The sequence below is a fragment of the Paroedura picta genome, chromosome 1 (assembly GCF_049243985.1).
Source record: "Paroedura picta isolate Pp20150507F chromosome 1, Ppicta_v3.0, whole genome shotgun sequence".
Lineage (NCBI taxonomy): Eukaryota > Metazoa > Chordata > Lepidosauria > Squamata > Gekkonidae > Paroedura > Paroedura picta.
This window is the reverse complement of record NC_135369.1, coordinates 29,972,875-29,988,683: the sequence shown is the minus strand read 5'-3', so window position 1 is coordinate 29,988,683 and position 15,809 is coordinate 29,972,875. Positions and strand designations below refer to the sequence as shown.

General features: G+C 47.5%; 1 protein-coding gene across 9 annotated transcripts in view; it reads right to left on the bottom strand.

Moving 5' to 3' along the window:
* The window catches only part of NCOA1 (nuclear receptor coactivator 1), a 321,680-nt gene that overhangs the window by 19,626 nt on the left and 286,245 nt on the right, over positions 1-15,809 (bottom strand). For all 9 annotated transcript variants that reach the window (XM_077331693.1, XM_077331659.1, XM_077331668.1 and 6 more), the window contains 3 exons: positions 13,686-13,871; positions 7,866-7,992; positions 673-841 (listed from right to left, as the gene is read on the bottom strand). In XM_077331693.1, coding sequence (XP_077187808.1) covers positions 673-841; positions 7,866-7,992; positions 13,686-13,871 — 482 coding nt within the window. The remainder of the gene's footprint in view (positions 1-672; positions 842-7,865; positions 7,993-13,685; positions 13,872-15,809) is intronic.

Sequence of the window (15,809 nt, the reverse complement as noted above, 5' to 3'; positions counted from 1 at the left end):
GTTCGCTCTTAAACGCTCCACTGAATTCAGTGGGAACTGAACTGAAGCATCTTTGTTTTCATTGAGCCTCTGAAACTGGCATGTGGGGTGGTGCAGGTGGGTTCACCCCCTATTCTTTTGCATCTATTTAGCCACTCTACTCCTCCCACCCCCTCCGATTACTGTATCCTGTACATGACAGTCATGAACCCAAACTATTTCCATTTGAGATGATGTTCTATATATGATTAATCAACCCACATGAAACAATTAAAGATTATCTACAGAGTATCAGGAAACTGGGAGTGTAAACATTTGAAAGAGATAATGGGTTCGATCCCAAGCACTGTGAGTGCAGCAGCACTAGCAGAGTAGAAATCTCCTCCCATGGACGCTTATTGTGCTGGGGGGCAGCACAGGAGGCTACATGGGAGTGGGAAATCCCCTAGCAAAGATGTTCGCTCCATGAACAAAAGAGGAATCAGGATCCAGCAGAATGTCTCCAGGAGAAAAGCGTGATGTACGAGAGATTTTTGGGAGGATGTGGTTCATGGTTACTACTATGCTCTGGTTAGTTTCCAGTGTGCTTTTAGTCCTCCTCACATTTGGTCAAGAGTTGCAGATCCTGAGGAATCCTTCCAAAGCCCATCATTGAAACCAGGCCTCTGTGACATACATGAGTCATCTCCGTACCTGGACCAGTTTGTCGATGCCGAGAGCTCTGTCCAGTTCTGCCAGCTCATTTTCATCTTTGCCACTCAGGAAGGACACGAGCTGTTCAAGAAGGGCTTTCTCGTCGTTCCGTCCCTCTGGCGTGGTGGGAGGGCATAAGAGCTCATCCAGCTGAGAAGCAATACACTGGCTGTAGGGACAGCAATGCAAAAACAGGAAAGGTGAGTCATTGGAACGCCTCTAGTTTTCTACCTTGAGACGATCCTGATACACCAGCTCTGACTCTCTCAAAATGAAAAAAAATAACCCATCAGTGCTCTTGTATACAAACTGAGAGCAGGATTTCCGAAAGTGCAAGGCCAATGTTCATTTCAGAATGACAACAGAGCATTATCAACTAACATCTGCACTACATTCCATAAACAAACAACAAGAAGAAGAGTTGGTTCTTATATGCCGCTTTTCTCTACCTGAAGGAGGCTCAGTTGCCTTCCCTTTCTTCTCCCCACAACAGACACCCTGTGGGGTGGGTGAGGCTGAGAGAGCTTTGATATCACTGCTCAGTCAGAACAGCTTTATCAGTGCCGTGGTGAGCCCAAGGTCACCCAGCTGGCTGCATGTGGGGGAGTGCAGAATCGAACACGGCATGCCAGATTAGAAGTCCACACCTAACCACTACACCAAACTGGCTCTACAAGCCGATGTAGGTAGGCTAGTGGATAACAGCAATGGGGCAGGGATGTGGCTTGCTGGCAGGAATTCCCATCTCCCCCTGCTGTTTTAGCATCTAGTCCTCAAAGGTAAGCTGCCTATGAACATGGAGGCTTCACCATTAACAGTCATAAATGTGTTCATTCTTTTTCAAAGCCATCTAAGTTACCTGCCACATATTGCAGTAGTGAATAAAGGTGATTTTATAATGTGTGAGGTAGTATAATTCCTTTTGTCACTTCCGAGTCTGTTGCCAATCTGATCTGAGTGTTAACAATATGTGAGAGGTAGAAAAGGTATAATTTTATAAAACTCTCCCCCCACCACTCCCAACACACTTTACCATTCCTTTTCTGAAATAAGTCACAAAAATAGTTGTACCTCTTCTCACAGGGAAGGTGCTCCCCAACCCTTTAAACATTCAGGGCTGTCCCTTTTCTGCATCTTTTCCAACTCTACAACATCCCACTTTTCACAATAGAGATGATTATATCCACTCTGCAGAATTTTATCTTGAAGGTACGACAATCCCAAACTGAACACACGTGCACCCACATCGCCAATGATTACTTCTGGTTCACAGGAAACACTCTCCAGGGGCAACATCAGTCCCCAGTTAGTCTTTGCATGGTTTTTACAGCCGTGTTAGATGACTCCTCTGCTCAAAGCCCAAGCCCTTTACTGCTGCTACTGCTGTTTGTTCTGCACTGATAGCCTGCAGAGCACTCCATACTCAGAGGGCTCATGTAATCGAAAAATGGGTGGAATTCACAGTGGACGTACACTGCAGAGGAGGAAGGCAGTGTGGCTACCGCACTCAGTGCAGAACAGCTGAGGCTCAGGTGGGTACAAGGGATGTCTTGGATTTGGTCTTGAGGAAGATAATAGAATCATAGAGTTGGAAGGGGCCATACAGGCCATCTAGTCAAGCTCATACAGGCTCAACAAAGGATCAGCCCAAAGCATCCTAAAGCATCCAAGAAAAGTGTGTATCCAACCTTTGCTTGAAGACTGCCAGTGAGGGGGAGCTCACCACCTCCTTAGGCAGCCTATTCCACTGCTGAACTACTCTGACTGTGAAAAATATTTTCCTGATATCTAGCCTATATAGTTGTACTTGTAGTTTAAACCCATTACTGCGTGTCCTTTCCTCTTCAGCCAATGGGAACATCTTAGAGATCTTAGAGGAGGAAAGAGAAGCAGTTTGCAGGAGAGGAAGGGGAGGACAGCCGTGGAGCACAGGGAGGGCCAGACAGAAGCAGGATCAGGAGGGAACAAAGCAAGCTACTGCCGAACTGGTGAAACACGAAAGGAGGACATGAGAGAGATGGAGTATACATCTGTGGGAACCCTGGTCTCTTTTACTGTACTTTTCCTGGGTAATTACTAGGCAATATCCTTGCGGTATGCACACATTTTGCTTGTGGAATATCCTGAATTCAATTCCTGGCATCTCCATTTACACAAATGGGATTTCTGGAATGAGGACTGGGAAAGAAACCTCCTTAGCCTGAGATCCTGGAGAGCCATGGCCAGTCCACTATAATCAATAGTCTGACACTTTATGACTGTGGCTCTCCAGATGTCGATGGACTACAATTACCAGGATTCCCTGCCAGCACTAGTCTATGGACATCTGAAGAGCCACAGTTTGGCCACCCCTGGAACTTCAGGCTCCCTGCCAAGAGATGAAGTGAACCCCCCTCTGCAACGATGCTGTGTAGCATTCGCACCCTGTTGGCATCCCCAGCCAAAACACTGGTCACTCCTGACCCTTCAAATTAAGGGGCTGTGGCCTCTCCTGCTGCTTTTATGTTTTATATATATAGTATGTTATGGGCATAATTATTATTGCTGCTGCTGTTGTTACTAGGAACAGTAGTTAGATTTTACACAATATAAAACCCCTGGAAGCGAAAACTTCAGCTGGCTTGGGGAAAGTAAGAACAGCAGGCAGAAAACAAGAATATGTCTGTCATCCCCCTCCCCCTGTCCTCTCCCCAACCTGAAAAGCTGTTTCCAATCTCCTTTGCTTGACTGCGTAATGAGACACATCCTGATAGGTCTAATATAAGTCAATGGGATTTTGGGGTCTGGCAGTGCCATGGGTGGGCGCAGCACACTCACTGGAAAGCACGAAGGAGCCAGAAGAGAGGGACTCTCCGGTGCCAAAAATTCCCGAGGAGTCAGCAAGTCTACTCGCTCAGCCCCAGATGAGCACCATATGTAAGTAACTGGAACTGATCTAGCTGCATGCAGTCTTGCCAACGCATGTGACTGAATGGGGGTGGGGAGACAAGGTTCTCAAGGAGGCTGAAGAGGGGTGAAAGGGAACGCAAGGAGGCCTTTAAAACTAGTCCGTAGCAAGGCATGGCCTCCATACAAAACACGGCTTGTGGGGCACGGCTAAGTCACAGGACGTGTTTCACTGGCTGCTGCTCATTATATAAAGCGTGAAATAGTACGGCAGGCTCCCACTGATGTTTCAGATTTGGGAATTGCAAGAATGGAAGGAAGGCATATAGAAAAGAATCTTGTGGCACATTGAGCATGACTAGATCTAGGGTTGCTCTGGAAGGAACAAAGCTCACCCTGAAAGTCAAGGCCTTTTCACGCATCACAACACACCTGGGTTTGTCATGGAACTCTCACTCCGGCAAAAGACACACCATATTCCGGCTTTGTTCATGTAGGACACGTGCATTCTCTTTCATTCGTTTTCCACATCCACACAGAACATTTTCATGGGAACACTTAAAAAACACACGCCCCTTTTAAAAAAGCTTTGTATAAAGATGCCCCCGAAAAGGGAACAGTTGCACTGAGGGTGGACTGGAAGAGGGTAAGGTTGACATTCCCGGTATCTTTGCTGTCTCAAATATGTGCAAGTGAGGATCTTTACCATATGGCCACAGGCTGGTGCATGTCTTCCCATTTAACACAATGGAGGCAGCAGCTCCAGAGGGGCTGCCATCTACTAACACAAGGAAACCTCCCACCCCTCATACTTCTGAGACCCCAGAGCAGCCATACTAATAAAATCCACTTCTTCAGTGACATTTCATAGCCCCCCTTCGTTCCATCCTGTAGGCTCAAACCTGAGCATGGTGATTTTAATCCATTACTCCCTCCCCCCTCAAAAAATATTTTTGCTCCACACGTGCTCACGATCTAAACAATGAATGTAAGAAATTAAAATAGTTAATTAAAGGAAGCAGAAGAGGCTGAACAAAACAATAAGGATACAAAAAACCCTGCACATGTTATAGAGAAAGGGAAGTTAAATATGACCAAGAAATCTCATTTTTCCTCACCTCCTCAAGTTTCTTTCTCTGAGTTACATTATCCCAGCCCGCCCCTCCATGCAGCACAATCAGCCCCCCTCAAAGCCCCCCACCGAAAAGGCAGAGTGGAAAGAGAAATAAAAATGCCCCCTCCTGACTTCCAGCTGCGGCAGCTGGTCCCTGCTGTGGGCCCTCCTTGCATGGGCTCTCCGCAGAAGGAAGCGAGCAGCTCCCTGTAATCCAGTTCAGCACGGATCCTGCACCAAATGGCAGCCACAGAGCTCTTGAGGGAAAGCTTGGGTAGTAACCAACAGAACCATAAGAAGCTTTACAGATCACTCTCCATTTTAGTGCTAAGGTGGCTTGCCAAATGGAAAACTGGGGCATGAGGCCAAGAACCTGTAACTGGATCCTTCCCTACTCAAAAGCTCACGCGCTGGGAGTTGTCCTGTGCATCCTGAGCCCTTCAGCCATTCCAAAATAGCTTATGTGGCTTGTATCTGGGCAAGCAGGAGGGGATGGGCAAGAGAGATTTCAGGCCACTAAATCCTGCTGCCTCGAGACGTTTTGTGCCCCTGCCTGGGCTAACATCCCTTTCTTAATTAATCGCTACAGTCACAAAAAGGGCTGGACATTCTGAATTGTTCTGGCATAATTTATATGAGGGATATAGTGAAAGATACTGAGTAAAAAGTTGGACAGAGAAGAAGAGGCAGGGTGGATGGGAGAACATGGAGGGGGGTGGAACTGGTTGTTCTGTGCCAAGCATACTTTAATACAACAATCCAGGTCATAGGCTGTTTTCTTGTGGCTGCAAAGTCACAGCTGGCTTACGGCGATCCTGTAGGGCTTCCAAGGCAAGAGATAAAAAGAAGAGTTGGTTCTTATATGCCGCTTTTCTCTACCCAAAGGAGTCTCAAAGTGGCTTCCAATTGCCTTCCCTTTCCTCTCCCCACAACAGACACCCTGCGAGGTGGGTGAGGCTGAGAGAGCCCTGATATTCCTGCTCGGTCAGAACAGCTTTATCAGCGCCATGGCAAGCCCAAGGTCATCCAGCTGGCTGCATGTGGGGGAGTGGGGAATGAAACCCAGCTTGCCAGATTAGGAGTTGGTGGTCCTAACCCCTACACCATGCTGGCTTGCCATTGGCTCTGTGAAGTAACGCTGGACTTCCTCGGTTGTCTCCCATCCAAAGATTGACCAGAGCCGACTCTGTTCTGTTTCCCATAACTGGGCTATCCCGTTCAGAGTTTTTGATCACATCTTAGCCACTAGATGGCAGGATCTTAAACAGATGAACAATGATGTTTTGCTTTGATAGAGCTGTTAAGAGCAACCATGCTGTATCCAATCAATGGCCCATGCCGTCCAGCTTCCTGTTTCACACAGCGGCCCGCCAGATATCCCTGGAAGGCCCAGAAGCAAAGCACGGAGGCCAAGGCGAACCCCTGCTATTGCTTACCCTGCATCCAAGCATTCCAGAAAGTCAGCATATCCAACTTTTTTTGAAAGCCCATTAATAGCAAAGCAGAAGAATATTCAATCGCACAATCTTTTGCCTTCAAGCACCTGCTCTGTTTGTGTGCGCTAGGCCTCCTAACTCAGCAGAGGAACTGACTGAAACACATTTTATTTTAGTAAAGCTCTGCAAGGGCAAGGGTCTGACAATGCACCAGCTTACCAAAAAAGGGAAAACAGTTGCTTGTGTGTGGCAGTGTGTGGACTGAAACCAAGCAGACCGTGAGCAGTTCCTATCATCTGCAATAGCACTAAAAAAAGAAAACACTCCCACCAGCCTAAGTTAAATACAAAGGTAGAGATGGATTAATTCACAAGACGAGGGAGGGGGAGGGGGCGCGTATAAAGACAGTTTTCTTGAGAAGTGAAGTTAAAAAGCAGGCTGCTCATTCTTGCCATTGATAATCAATGGAATCTCATCTTGTGTTATATAGTCTGGATACCAGAAGGCTGGATACCACAACTGAGTCCAGGTTTTTTGTTGTTCCTTAGGCAAGATACTTGCATGAGCCCTTCCAACTCCTTGGGAAAGGGACCTGGAGCTCCCCCAAGGGAGAACGCCTTACATGATCCTTAGACCACCTTCTTCACTGGTTTCCTTTGGTCAGCAGAGCCAGGTGGGGAGGGTGGCAAGATGGAATGAGGCATCCCTCCATTAGCTCTGGGCAACTAATCAATGTCACTATGGACTAGCTGCAGCTATATGTCATGCTCTCCCTCTTTGCCCAATGAAGGCCCAGAGAGGGAGGAATCAAATATTGGTGGCTCATCTGAGAACCATCTTGAGAAAGCTCCTGCACCCTTTTCTTCAAGCAGGAATGCATCAAGTTAACAACACCTTTCCTGACTGGCCTATTAAGCGTTTCCCACTCTTTCCTTTGGCTTTCAATCAGGTTCTTGAGAGGCTTCTGTCATGTTTCTCTGCACAGCAGTGTCCCTCCAAAAGAACTCACAGATTATATGTAATATGGCAAGGAAGTGAGGTTCTGGGGGTCTCAAGCAGCCGCCTGTGGGCATGATTCATTTGGCCCCAAAGAAAGGAATAAGACTGGGACTGACCTGCACAATAAATGAATTGAATAAAAAACTGATCTGAGCTTGTTGTTGTTGTTGTTGTTGTTGTTGTTGTTGTTATGTGCGAAGTTGTGTCTGACCCATCGCGACCCCATGGACAATGATCCTCCAGGCCTTCCTGTCCTCTACCATTCCCCAGAGTCCATTCATGGTAATAGACCCCGGAGTCTAGCTCATGGTCTGAGCTAGAAGTGGCCAACTTCTAGATATTCCAGGCTGGGAAATTCCTGGAGACTTGGCAGTGAAGAATACAAAGGGAAATGGAGGGATCTCAGTGGGGTATAATGCCAAAGAGCACACCCACCACAGAAGCCATTTTCTGCAGTGCAGCTGGTCTCAGTGGTAAGCTAAGCAGGGTCAGCCTTGGTTTGTACTTGGATGGGAGACCATCAAGGAAGTCCACAGCTGCAACCCAGACTCAGGCAATGGGAAACCACTTTGGAGTATCTCTTGCCTCGAAAACTGTACGGAGTGGCCACAAGTTAGCTGTGACTTGATGGCACTTTCCACCACCAAGAGTCACATCTGGCTCCTTTCCAATACTACTCTGTGCCTACAGTCCTGCCCAGGAGCATTAAACCATGACCACAAACACAGCAACAACAATACCCACAGCTCTGTACTTACTCATCCGGTTTGCTCATAGGTCCTCGGTTGATGGAGGTCATGGAGTTGTCTGGCCACGGGATCTGTTCCCCCATTTCTGGTGGCCGAAACTGATGATCTGAGACGCCCAGTTCCAGTTCAGGTAATCCTGGCAGGGGGAAGAATGGTACAGGTCACGTTTGTGAACAAGCAGCCAGTCTTGGGGCAAAGCGTGAGAATGCAAGGACACTCAAGGAGAGTGGCTGAGACTGGCTCACAAAACTGGCTCAAACAGTCCCTGCTTTGGACTACTATGCAGAACCAGACCCCAAGTCATAGAATCATAGAGTTGGAAGGGGCCATACAGGCCATCTAGTCCAACCCCCTGCTCAATGCAGGTCAAGTGGTAGCCAGGCCCTTTAGCTTTCAGGCACACCAAAATAAGAGGGAAATAAATGAGAAATCAGTGGGGGAAGATTATCACTTGGCATGATCACTACCTTATGCCACTACCACTTATACCAGTGCATATATTTCTGCTCTGAGCAGAACTCCAAGCCGGCCTCATGACACAATCCATGTTTTCCAGAATTATTTATGCTGCAGGTAGTGCAATTCTTAGCTCAGGACAGGAGGAAAAAAAGCATGCATGCTGCTCCACTGATGCCCTTAAAGATTTTGCAGACCCCCTTCCTGTGGCAGTTCAGGCTGACTTTAGCTCCTGTTCCCTACAGGTAACCCTCAAAACACATTGTGATCATTCACTGAAGGGTGTTCCATGCAGCCACACACTCTCTTTGCTGAAGTGGAGCAAGAGAAACATACCAAACTGAGAGCCTAAAAGCTTCTCTCTCTAAATTTCTGGAGATGGATGGACTGGGAACATAGGCCTAGCTAGTTGTGTTTTCACAAAGAAGCCAGTTTGGTGTAGTGGTTAAGAGCAGCAGCTTCTAATCTGGTGAGCCGGGTTTGATTCCCCGCTCCTCCTCCATATGCAGCCAGCTGGGCGGCCTTGGGCTGGCCACAGCACTGATAAAGCTGTTCTGACCGAGCAGTGATATCAGGGCTCTCTCAGCCTCACCCACCTCACAGGGTGTCTGTTGTGGGGAGAGGAAAGGGAAGGCGATTGTAAGCCACTTTCAGATTCCTGGTAGAGAAAATCAGCATATAAAAAACAAACATGTCTACTTCTATTCTGACTGATGATAAGCCTGTGTAGATGATGATGTGGTTAACAGCATCACTATACTCAAATTTGTTACACTATATCCATGAATGCCTCCCCACTTCCAAATTGTGGGGAGCACTCTCAGCTCATAATTGCTACAGTTATTTAAAAATCATAGATCCATTCATGGCCTTCCCACCATGATACTTTTTATTTTGCTTTTTGATACCAACAATGACTGGGCCACTTAAGTAGTGTGGGACTTGTGAAGGACCCCAAAACGGTGCCTCCTCCTTTTGAAGTCTACTTTTTAGCAAGAAATGTTAATGTGACATGCCTAAAAGACTCCTTTAGGGTCAAATGAGGCAATGTGTTTCCTGTTCTATCATAACCAGTTGAAAAGGCACAAGTAGAATTTAAGGGATCCAGCAAGCTAATTTCTCTCCTCCTCGGTTTTCCTTTAATGGACTATCTGTTGCTCTCAATATTCTGTGCTCCTGTAACTTAATCCTGATCAGGCTGGGGGGGGGGTATTCTCTTTCTTTTGCTTTATTTTGCTGCTCGCCTGAATGGGACAGGGTGCAAAGCACTCTTCTATCAGATACGGTTAATAGTCCACTGGGAAGGTCTCCTGTGCACGCCTGGCCGGAATGAATGCAAGCTACACAAGGCCTCCTGCTGTTAACTTTGACGGGGCTTGGCTCACACAAGAGGATTTCTCGGTGGGTTGTGCCAACAGGTTAGGTTAGCGCAGTCCATCTCCTTAAATGGCATTTTAAATGCACCACCACCAGTCTCCTTCAAGGAAGGGCCACGGCTGGGCTTGGAAAAGATACCAGAAACCCCTCCTCCTCCTCTTAGAGAGCAATGAGTGGAAGTGGTCCCTTAGTGGAAAGGGATTATGTACACAGACAAAACAGTAATTGCTTGACATGTTCAAGAGCCAAAGCCTAGTTTTGAATATTTATTTATCGTATGGCGTGTATATTGTAGCCAGGAGATCCACGGGTTGTTTGGCAGCCAGCCGAGGGCTTTTCGGAGGTGGTTTGTCGTGGCCTGTCTCCATGTCATGACCCCTAGAGTTCACTGGAGAAACTCCATCCAAATCCTAGGAGGTCTCCCCTGCAAACACTAGCCAGGGTCAGCCCTACTTTGCTTCCGTGATGAGATGGGGTCAGGCTTTCTTGGGCCATCAAAGTCGGGGTCTAGGTTTGAGCCTATTTGCCTGGGGTGGGTCCTCCCTCTGGGGGCCCCCCCGGTTTCTTTTTGAACCGACTGTGCAACAGCAATGATGTGTCCATCAGGTTGCCTGGCAACAGGAAAATAAAGGAAGCACGAGCAGCCACACTGCCGATTCCAGCCGAGCACGGGAATGTGCCACAAGGGAACGATGGAATCGTGTTCCTCAGTGTCTGATGAAGGTGGCCGTTCTTCCACCCTGCTGCTGACTACGTGAAGTGGAATTAGCGACCGCAGGCAACCCAGATACGCTGATCTCAGATGAAAAACATCCTGATGTGTTTCTATTTATTGCTTACCCCCCGATCTTCATTCTGACAGGCAGGATCAAACAGTGTCCCCCTTGAGTTCCGAGGACTGCCCAATAATGAGACCGTGCCTATTTGGAGCAACAAGGCACAGGCCCTGCGGACAGAGCGCCTACACACTAGCACAGCTCATTTCCTCACCACGCGAGAGGCCCCAAACTGCTCGAGAGCGTCCCGGGGGCATGTGGCTGACCACAGCTGGAGACAGAGGGCTGTTCTAGAGGGCCCTTTCATCCTAGTACACACTGAGAGCACTTGTGTCAGGGAAAAGTGGAACGAGAATGCTTCCTGGCTGCACAAGCCAAGCTCAATGCTCAGAGAGGGGAATTATCTTATTTCCACAAGCAATCATCTTGCACCTTATTAGATCTACTGGGAAAAGATTGTGCAGGTCAAAGCTCATTGGCCAGTCCGGCAGAACTCTTCCTAAATTACTGACTCTGTGTCTCCCAGAATCCTTTCCTTCACGGCCAACTAGAGGCAATTCCTAGCCTCAGTCCCTGTCAGCCTTCTGCAGACAATTCTGCTTTTTGCTCTGGACACAAGGCTTTGTCCCAGCATCTCTTCTGTGATATGAGGGTGGGAGAGAACAAAAGAACCCAGATGTAGATGTAGAGAGCCAGTTTGTTGCAGTGGTTAAGAGGGGCAGCTTCTCATCGGGCGAGTTGGGTTTGGTTCACCCCTCTTCCATATTCAGACAGCTGGGTGACCTTGGTTCAATCACAGTTCTCTTACAGTTGTTCAGTCACTCAGCCCTACCTACCTCACAGTGGATCTGTTGTGGGGAGAGGAAGGAAAGGTGATTGGAGGCTGCTTTGAGACTCCATCTGGTAGTGAAAAGCAGGATATAAAAACCAACTCTTCTTCTGTGAAATTTGTTAGAAGCAAGAGTGTACTATTACATAATGCCTGCATGTAGACCCAAGTGGCAATTAAAAACTATGTCCAAACTGAATGGTACCTTGACACAATGGGTTTTGTTGTTTGTGCCACCCAGGCACAAAAGGATTTGCAAGGTTTCAAGTGATCAGGCTGCAAAGACCAGCCCACATTCTGGTATTTATACATTTCAGCAGTGGTGTTAGAAGGGTGTGGAAGGAACATTTCGCTATATCACCTGAATAGCAAACTCCATGTCACTGGCAAAATCAGGGGACTTTAAAGGATAGCCTCTCCCCATGAGCCCAGGAGGAGCTTACAATCTTTCTACCTGGTTCTGCTTTCTGTTTCCTCTCTGAGAGAGGTTTGCACAGCTGCAGCCAGTTAAGAAAACTTTCCTATGGACTGCCTGAGAAGTAAAACGAGGGCCTTATCATCCCTTCTGCAATTCAAGGGTGGGGGGAGAGCCAGTCGCAGCATTTTTGAAGGGCCTCTGGCTTTTACATTGGCTCCTTTAATGGCATTTAGAGTGCAGATTTTATTTATTTATTTATTACCCCTTTTGGGTCTGGAATCTGCTTTGAGCTGACATTACACAAAACAGTTTATAAATCTGGTAAATATCTTTTTACCAGCTATGCCAGGTGAGGCTACTAGTGCCCTACCTGTCCCCAGAGCACCAAGCCATGGTGATCCATGCAACAGCCACCCCCAGAATTGATTTCTGTAACTTGCTGTATGCTGGCTTACCCTTGTCCCTGAGGTGGAAATTGCAGCTGGTACAGAATGCAGCTGCTAGAGTCCTCGCAGGTACATCTTGGAGGGCTCATATCCAAACAGGGCTGAGGCAGCTGCACTAGTTGCCAGTTGCGGCCTGCATCAGGTTCAAGGTTTTGATTTTGACCTTTAAGGCCTTACGTAGTCTGGGACCCCCATATCTGATGGATTGCCTGCTGCCTTATGCCCCCCCCCAGAGCAGGTACTAACTTACTTGTTCCTGGCTTCCGGGAGGTTCAACTGGTCTCACCCAGAACCAGGGCTTTCTCTGTCCTGGCCCCAGCCTGGTGGAAAGACCTCCCGGAAAAGCTGAGGGCCCTGCAAGTACTTTCTATGTTTTGCAGGGCCTGTAAGATGGTGCTCTTCTGCCAGGTCTTTGGTTGAGGCCAGGGAGCAGGAGAGTGGATGGCCCCCTCTATATTAGACCATCTGCAGTGGAGTCGGCATCTATAAGTTGTCCCTTGAGGTACAGGAGGAGAAATTGTCAGTTGGGGAGGGAGGAGGAGAGTTTTTGCTGCCAGGGGGTTGTGGTTTTTAAATAGGGCATTATGGTTTTATGTATCCTATGTGGGGTTTTACTTTGCATGTAACCTGCCATGAAATGGCTTGACTGATAGTGGCGGGTAATAAATTTACTTAATAAATAATATAAATATATTAAAGTGTGGGAATAATCAAATATTAGTGGATTTAATGCACGCATGAAGCATCAACACTGAGATAAAGCTCCTAACCTTTTGAGGAAGAGAAAATCTACTGTGCCACTGGAAAGTTGATAAAGTTTCTAGTTTCTACACTGAAGATGCTTTCCTTGCTGCCTCTCAATATAGCTGTCCTCTCCTCTTGATTTTTGTTAGGGTGAGAGGTTGGGCCAGCAAGCATTGCTTGCAAATCAGAACTAATGTTGAGCTGACAGGGCTACTCCTTCCCTAGCGCAGCACAGCGGATGGGGTATCTAACTTGGAAATGGGAATCCCAGGTTCAAAGGCTTGCTCAGCTGTGAAGCTTGCCTGCCAAAGTTATCATTTCTTAATGATAAGGGGCAAGCTACACCAAACGGCTGTTGAGTGGATAATACATAATTTTGTGCATTAAGAGTCCTACAGAAACCTTCTGGTATACTCCCTGCATGCCAGTTATATTCCTCAGTCAGCCTTCTCCTTGTGGTGCCCTCTCTTAGGAATGTCCACAGGGCTACAGCTGGATCACAGCCTTTCTTTCTGGTATGTCTAGTCCTCTGGATTGGCCTGCCGTAGTGGGTGCAGAAGTCCAGCTTCATTGGCTGCATTCTGAGAGGTGTGCAAGACAGCTCTATTTCAGGGTGCACTTGGTGGCAGGTAAGTTGCTCTTGCAGATTTGGTTGCAGTTTTAATCTGCAGGGTGTTATTTGTTAATGAACTCTCATGTTTCCATGTCCTTGCAACTTGCCTTGCTTTGTTAGCTCCACAATAAGCATCATTGGGGAAAGGTGCACCTGTTGACCCTACGTACCTGTGTCAGGCTGGAAGGGGTTTGGTCCAGGTACTGTCCCCCTGGTCTGCTCGGATGGTAACCCAGGATGGGGACTGCTGCCGTTTGTTGCCGGGAAAGGCGCTGTCCTGAGCTGAACTGGCTCCATGGAGTCGCAGAAGTCAAACGAGGACCGGCCGGATTGCATTCCCTGCCCACCGTTAACACCTAGAAATATGGTGAATATAACAAATACAGCTCAGAGAATAGCAAAAGGATCATGGTAGGTTCCTTGGCATTTGGCAGGGCAATTAGCAATGATGTTGAGGAAGGTCAAGAAAGATTTGGCTAAAATGCACAAGTTTGCAATTAAAACGTAACATGTCCCTGCAAGCCAGCTTAGTGTTCTCCAGGTTCCTAGTCTCCCCCCCCCCCTCAACCTTTCCTTTAATAAAGGGGAAAAGGCAGGAACTGAATAGCCACAATTGCCTCAAATTAACACAGTTTCAGTGCACCCAAGAGAAACCTCAGGTTGTTTAGTTGCTAGACATTTCCATGGCCGGAACTTCTCATATAATCCACCAGGGGGCAGTCCTTGCTGAAATCTGTCATCCAAATTAAATAAATTAAGTTTTCTTAACACAGTGAGGGACCGCTGGCTCCTCCGCCACTTCTAGTTACAGGAGAGAGTGAGATCCCAAAATACAGAGATTGACTTTACAGTACCAAGCTGAAAACAATCTGGGACAGAAATACTAATTCAACTTAATTTTGTTTATATCGCTAGTGACGGATACTCTTTTAAAAGTGGCATATAATACACCTAAATCTGTCATGTTGCTCTGACCTGTATGGCACAGGCTAGTCCAGTCTTGGAAGCTAAGCAGGGCCACCCTTGGTGAGTCCATGGCTGGGAGACCACCACGGAAGTATAGGATTGCCGCACAGAGGCAGGCAATGGCAAATCTCCTCTGCATGGGACCATACTAAGGTGGCTGCAACTAGATGGCCCCCTGCAAAGGCGTCTAGTGCTGCATGAATGCGAATGCCCCTATGATGAAGTCTCTCCCTCGGCTCAGTCAGAACCAGCGGCAGAGATTCGCCCTGTGCTGAGCTCCAATTAGGAGCTTTGTTTCAGTCTTCTTGGGGCCGAATGTGGTTAAGCGCCTATCTTTAAAATTAGCCTGTGTCTAACAGCAGAGGTCCCTCACCTTTTCTTCAGTGAGAGCTACTTCTGAGAAATGGACACATGCAGCTGCCTTATAATGAGTCAGACTCTGGGCCTGTCAAAGTTGGCATTGCCCACACAGACTGTTAGCAGTTTGCCAGAACCTCAGGCTTTCGTATCACCAGCTTCCTAATCCTTTTTTCCCCCCACTGGAGATGCCATGGACTGAACCTGGAGTCTCCTTCTGCATGGACTGCAGATGCTCTCCCACTGAGCCATAGCCCCTTCCTCCAAAGATATCCCGAGATACTCCCTCCCATCCTGGCATGTTACCAAGTTCTGTCCTGTCCTAGAAAAAGAGCACAGACGATCAAGACCACAATCAAGGAAGCCTTCAGCGAAGCAACGCAGAGAAAAATCCTGTGAAGTAAAAGCTTTCCTTTAAAATAAAAAGCCTAGGGCAAAAATGTTGGCAGTCTTTTCCGGAGACCTTTAGGGGGTGCATGAGCTACTCTCTGCAGCAACCAGAAGCCTACTGGCAACTCACAGCGGTACTCAGCAGAGACCTCTGTTCCAAGGCCTGTGGTCTGTGTAAGCTTCCGTGTTTCACAAGGCTATTGGCCAGGGAGGACATTTTCATGATATCTCAAAGCCTTATTGAACTGGAAGGAGGGGGAGAAAGTGATCCCCCTAGCTACCTTATAATTCTTGTTTTCTGCAATCAGTACATACAGCACTGACTGCCTATTGTAAAAAATCGTCTGCATTATGATGAATGCACCCTGGTCTCCCCCAAGGCAATTAAGTCCTGTCATAACATTTCACTGACTCCTGAATAGCCTTAACGCCAGGTTCCGTGAAGGTTCCCTGGGCATTTCAGGATTGGGAATAAAAGTCTTCGCAATGCAAATAATAGCCTTGAGTGAAAAGCAGCAGTCTCATGTCTTCTCGGGGGACTAGGTAGAAAGGTGATGGGACAAGTGGTCAATTGGTCCAAT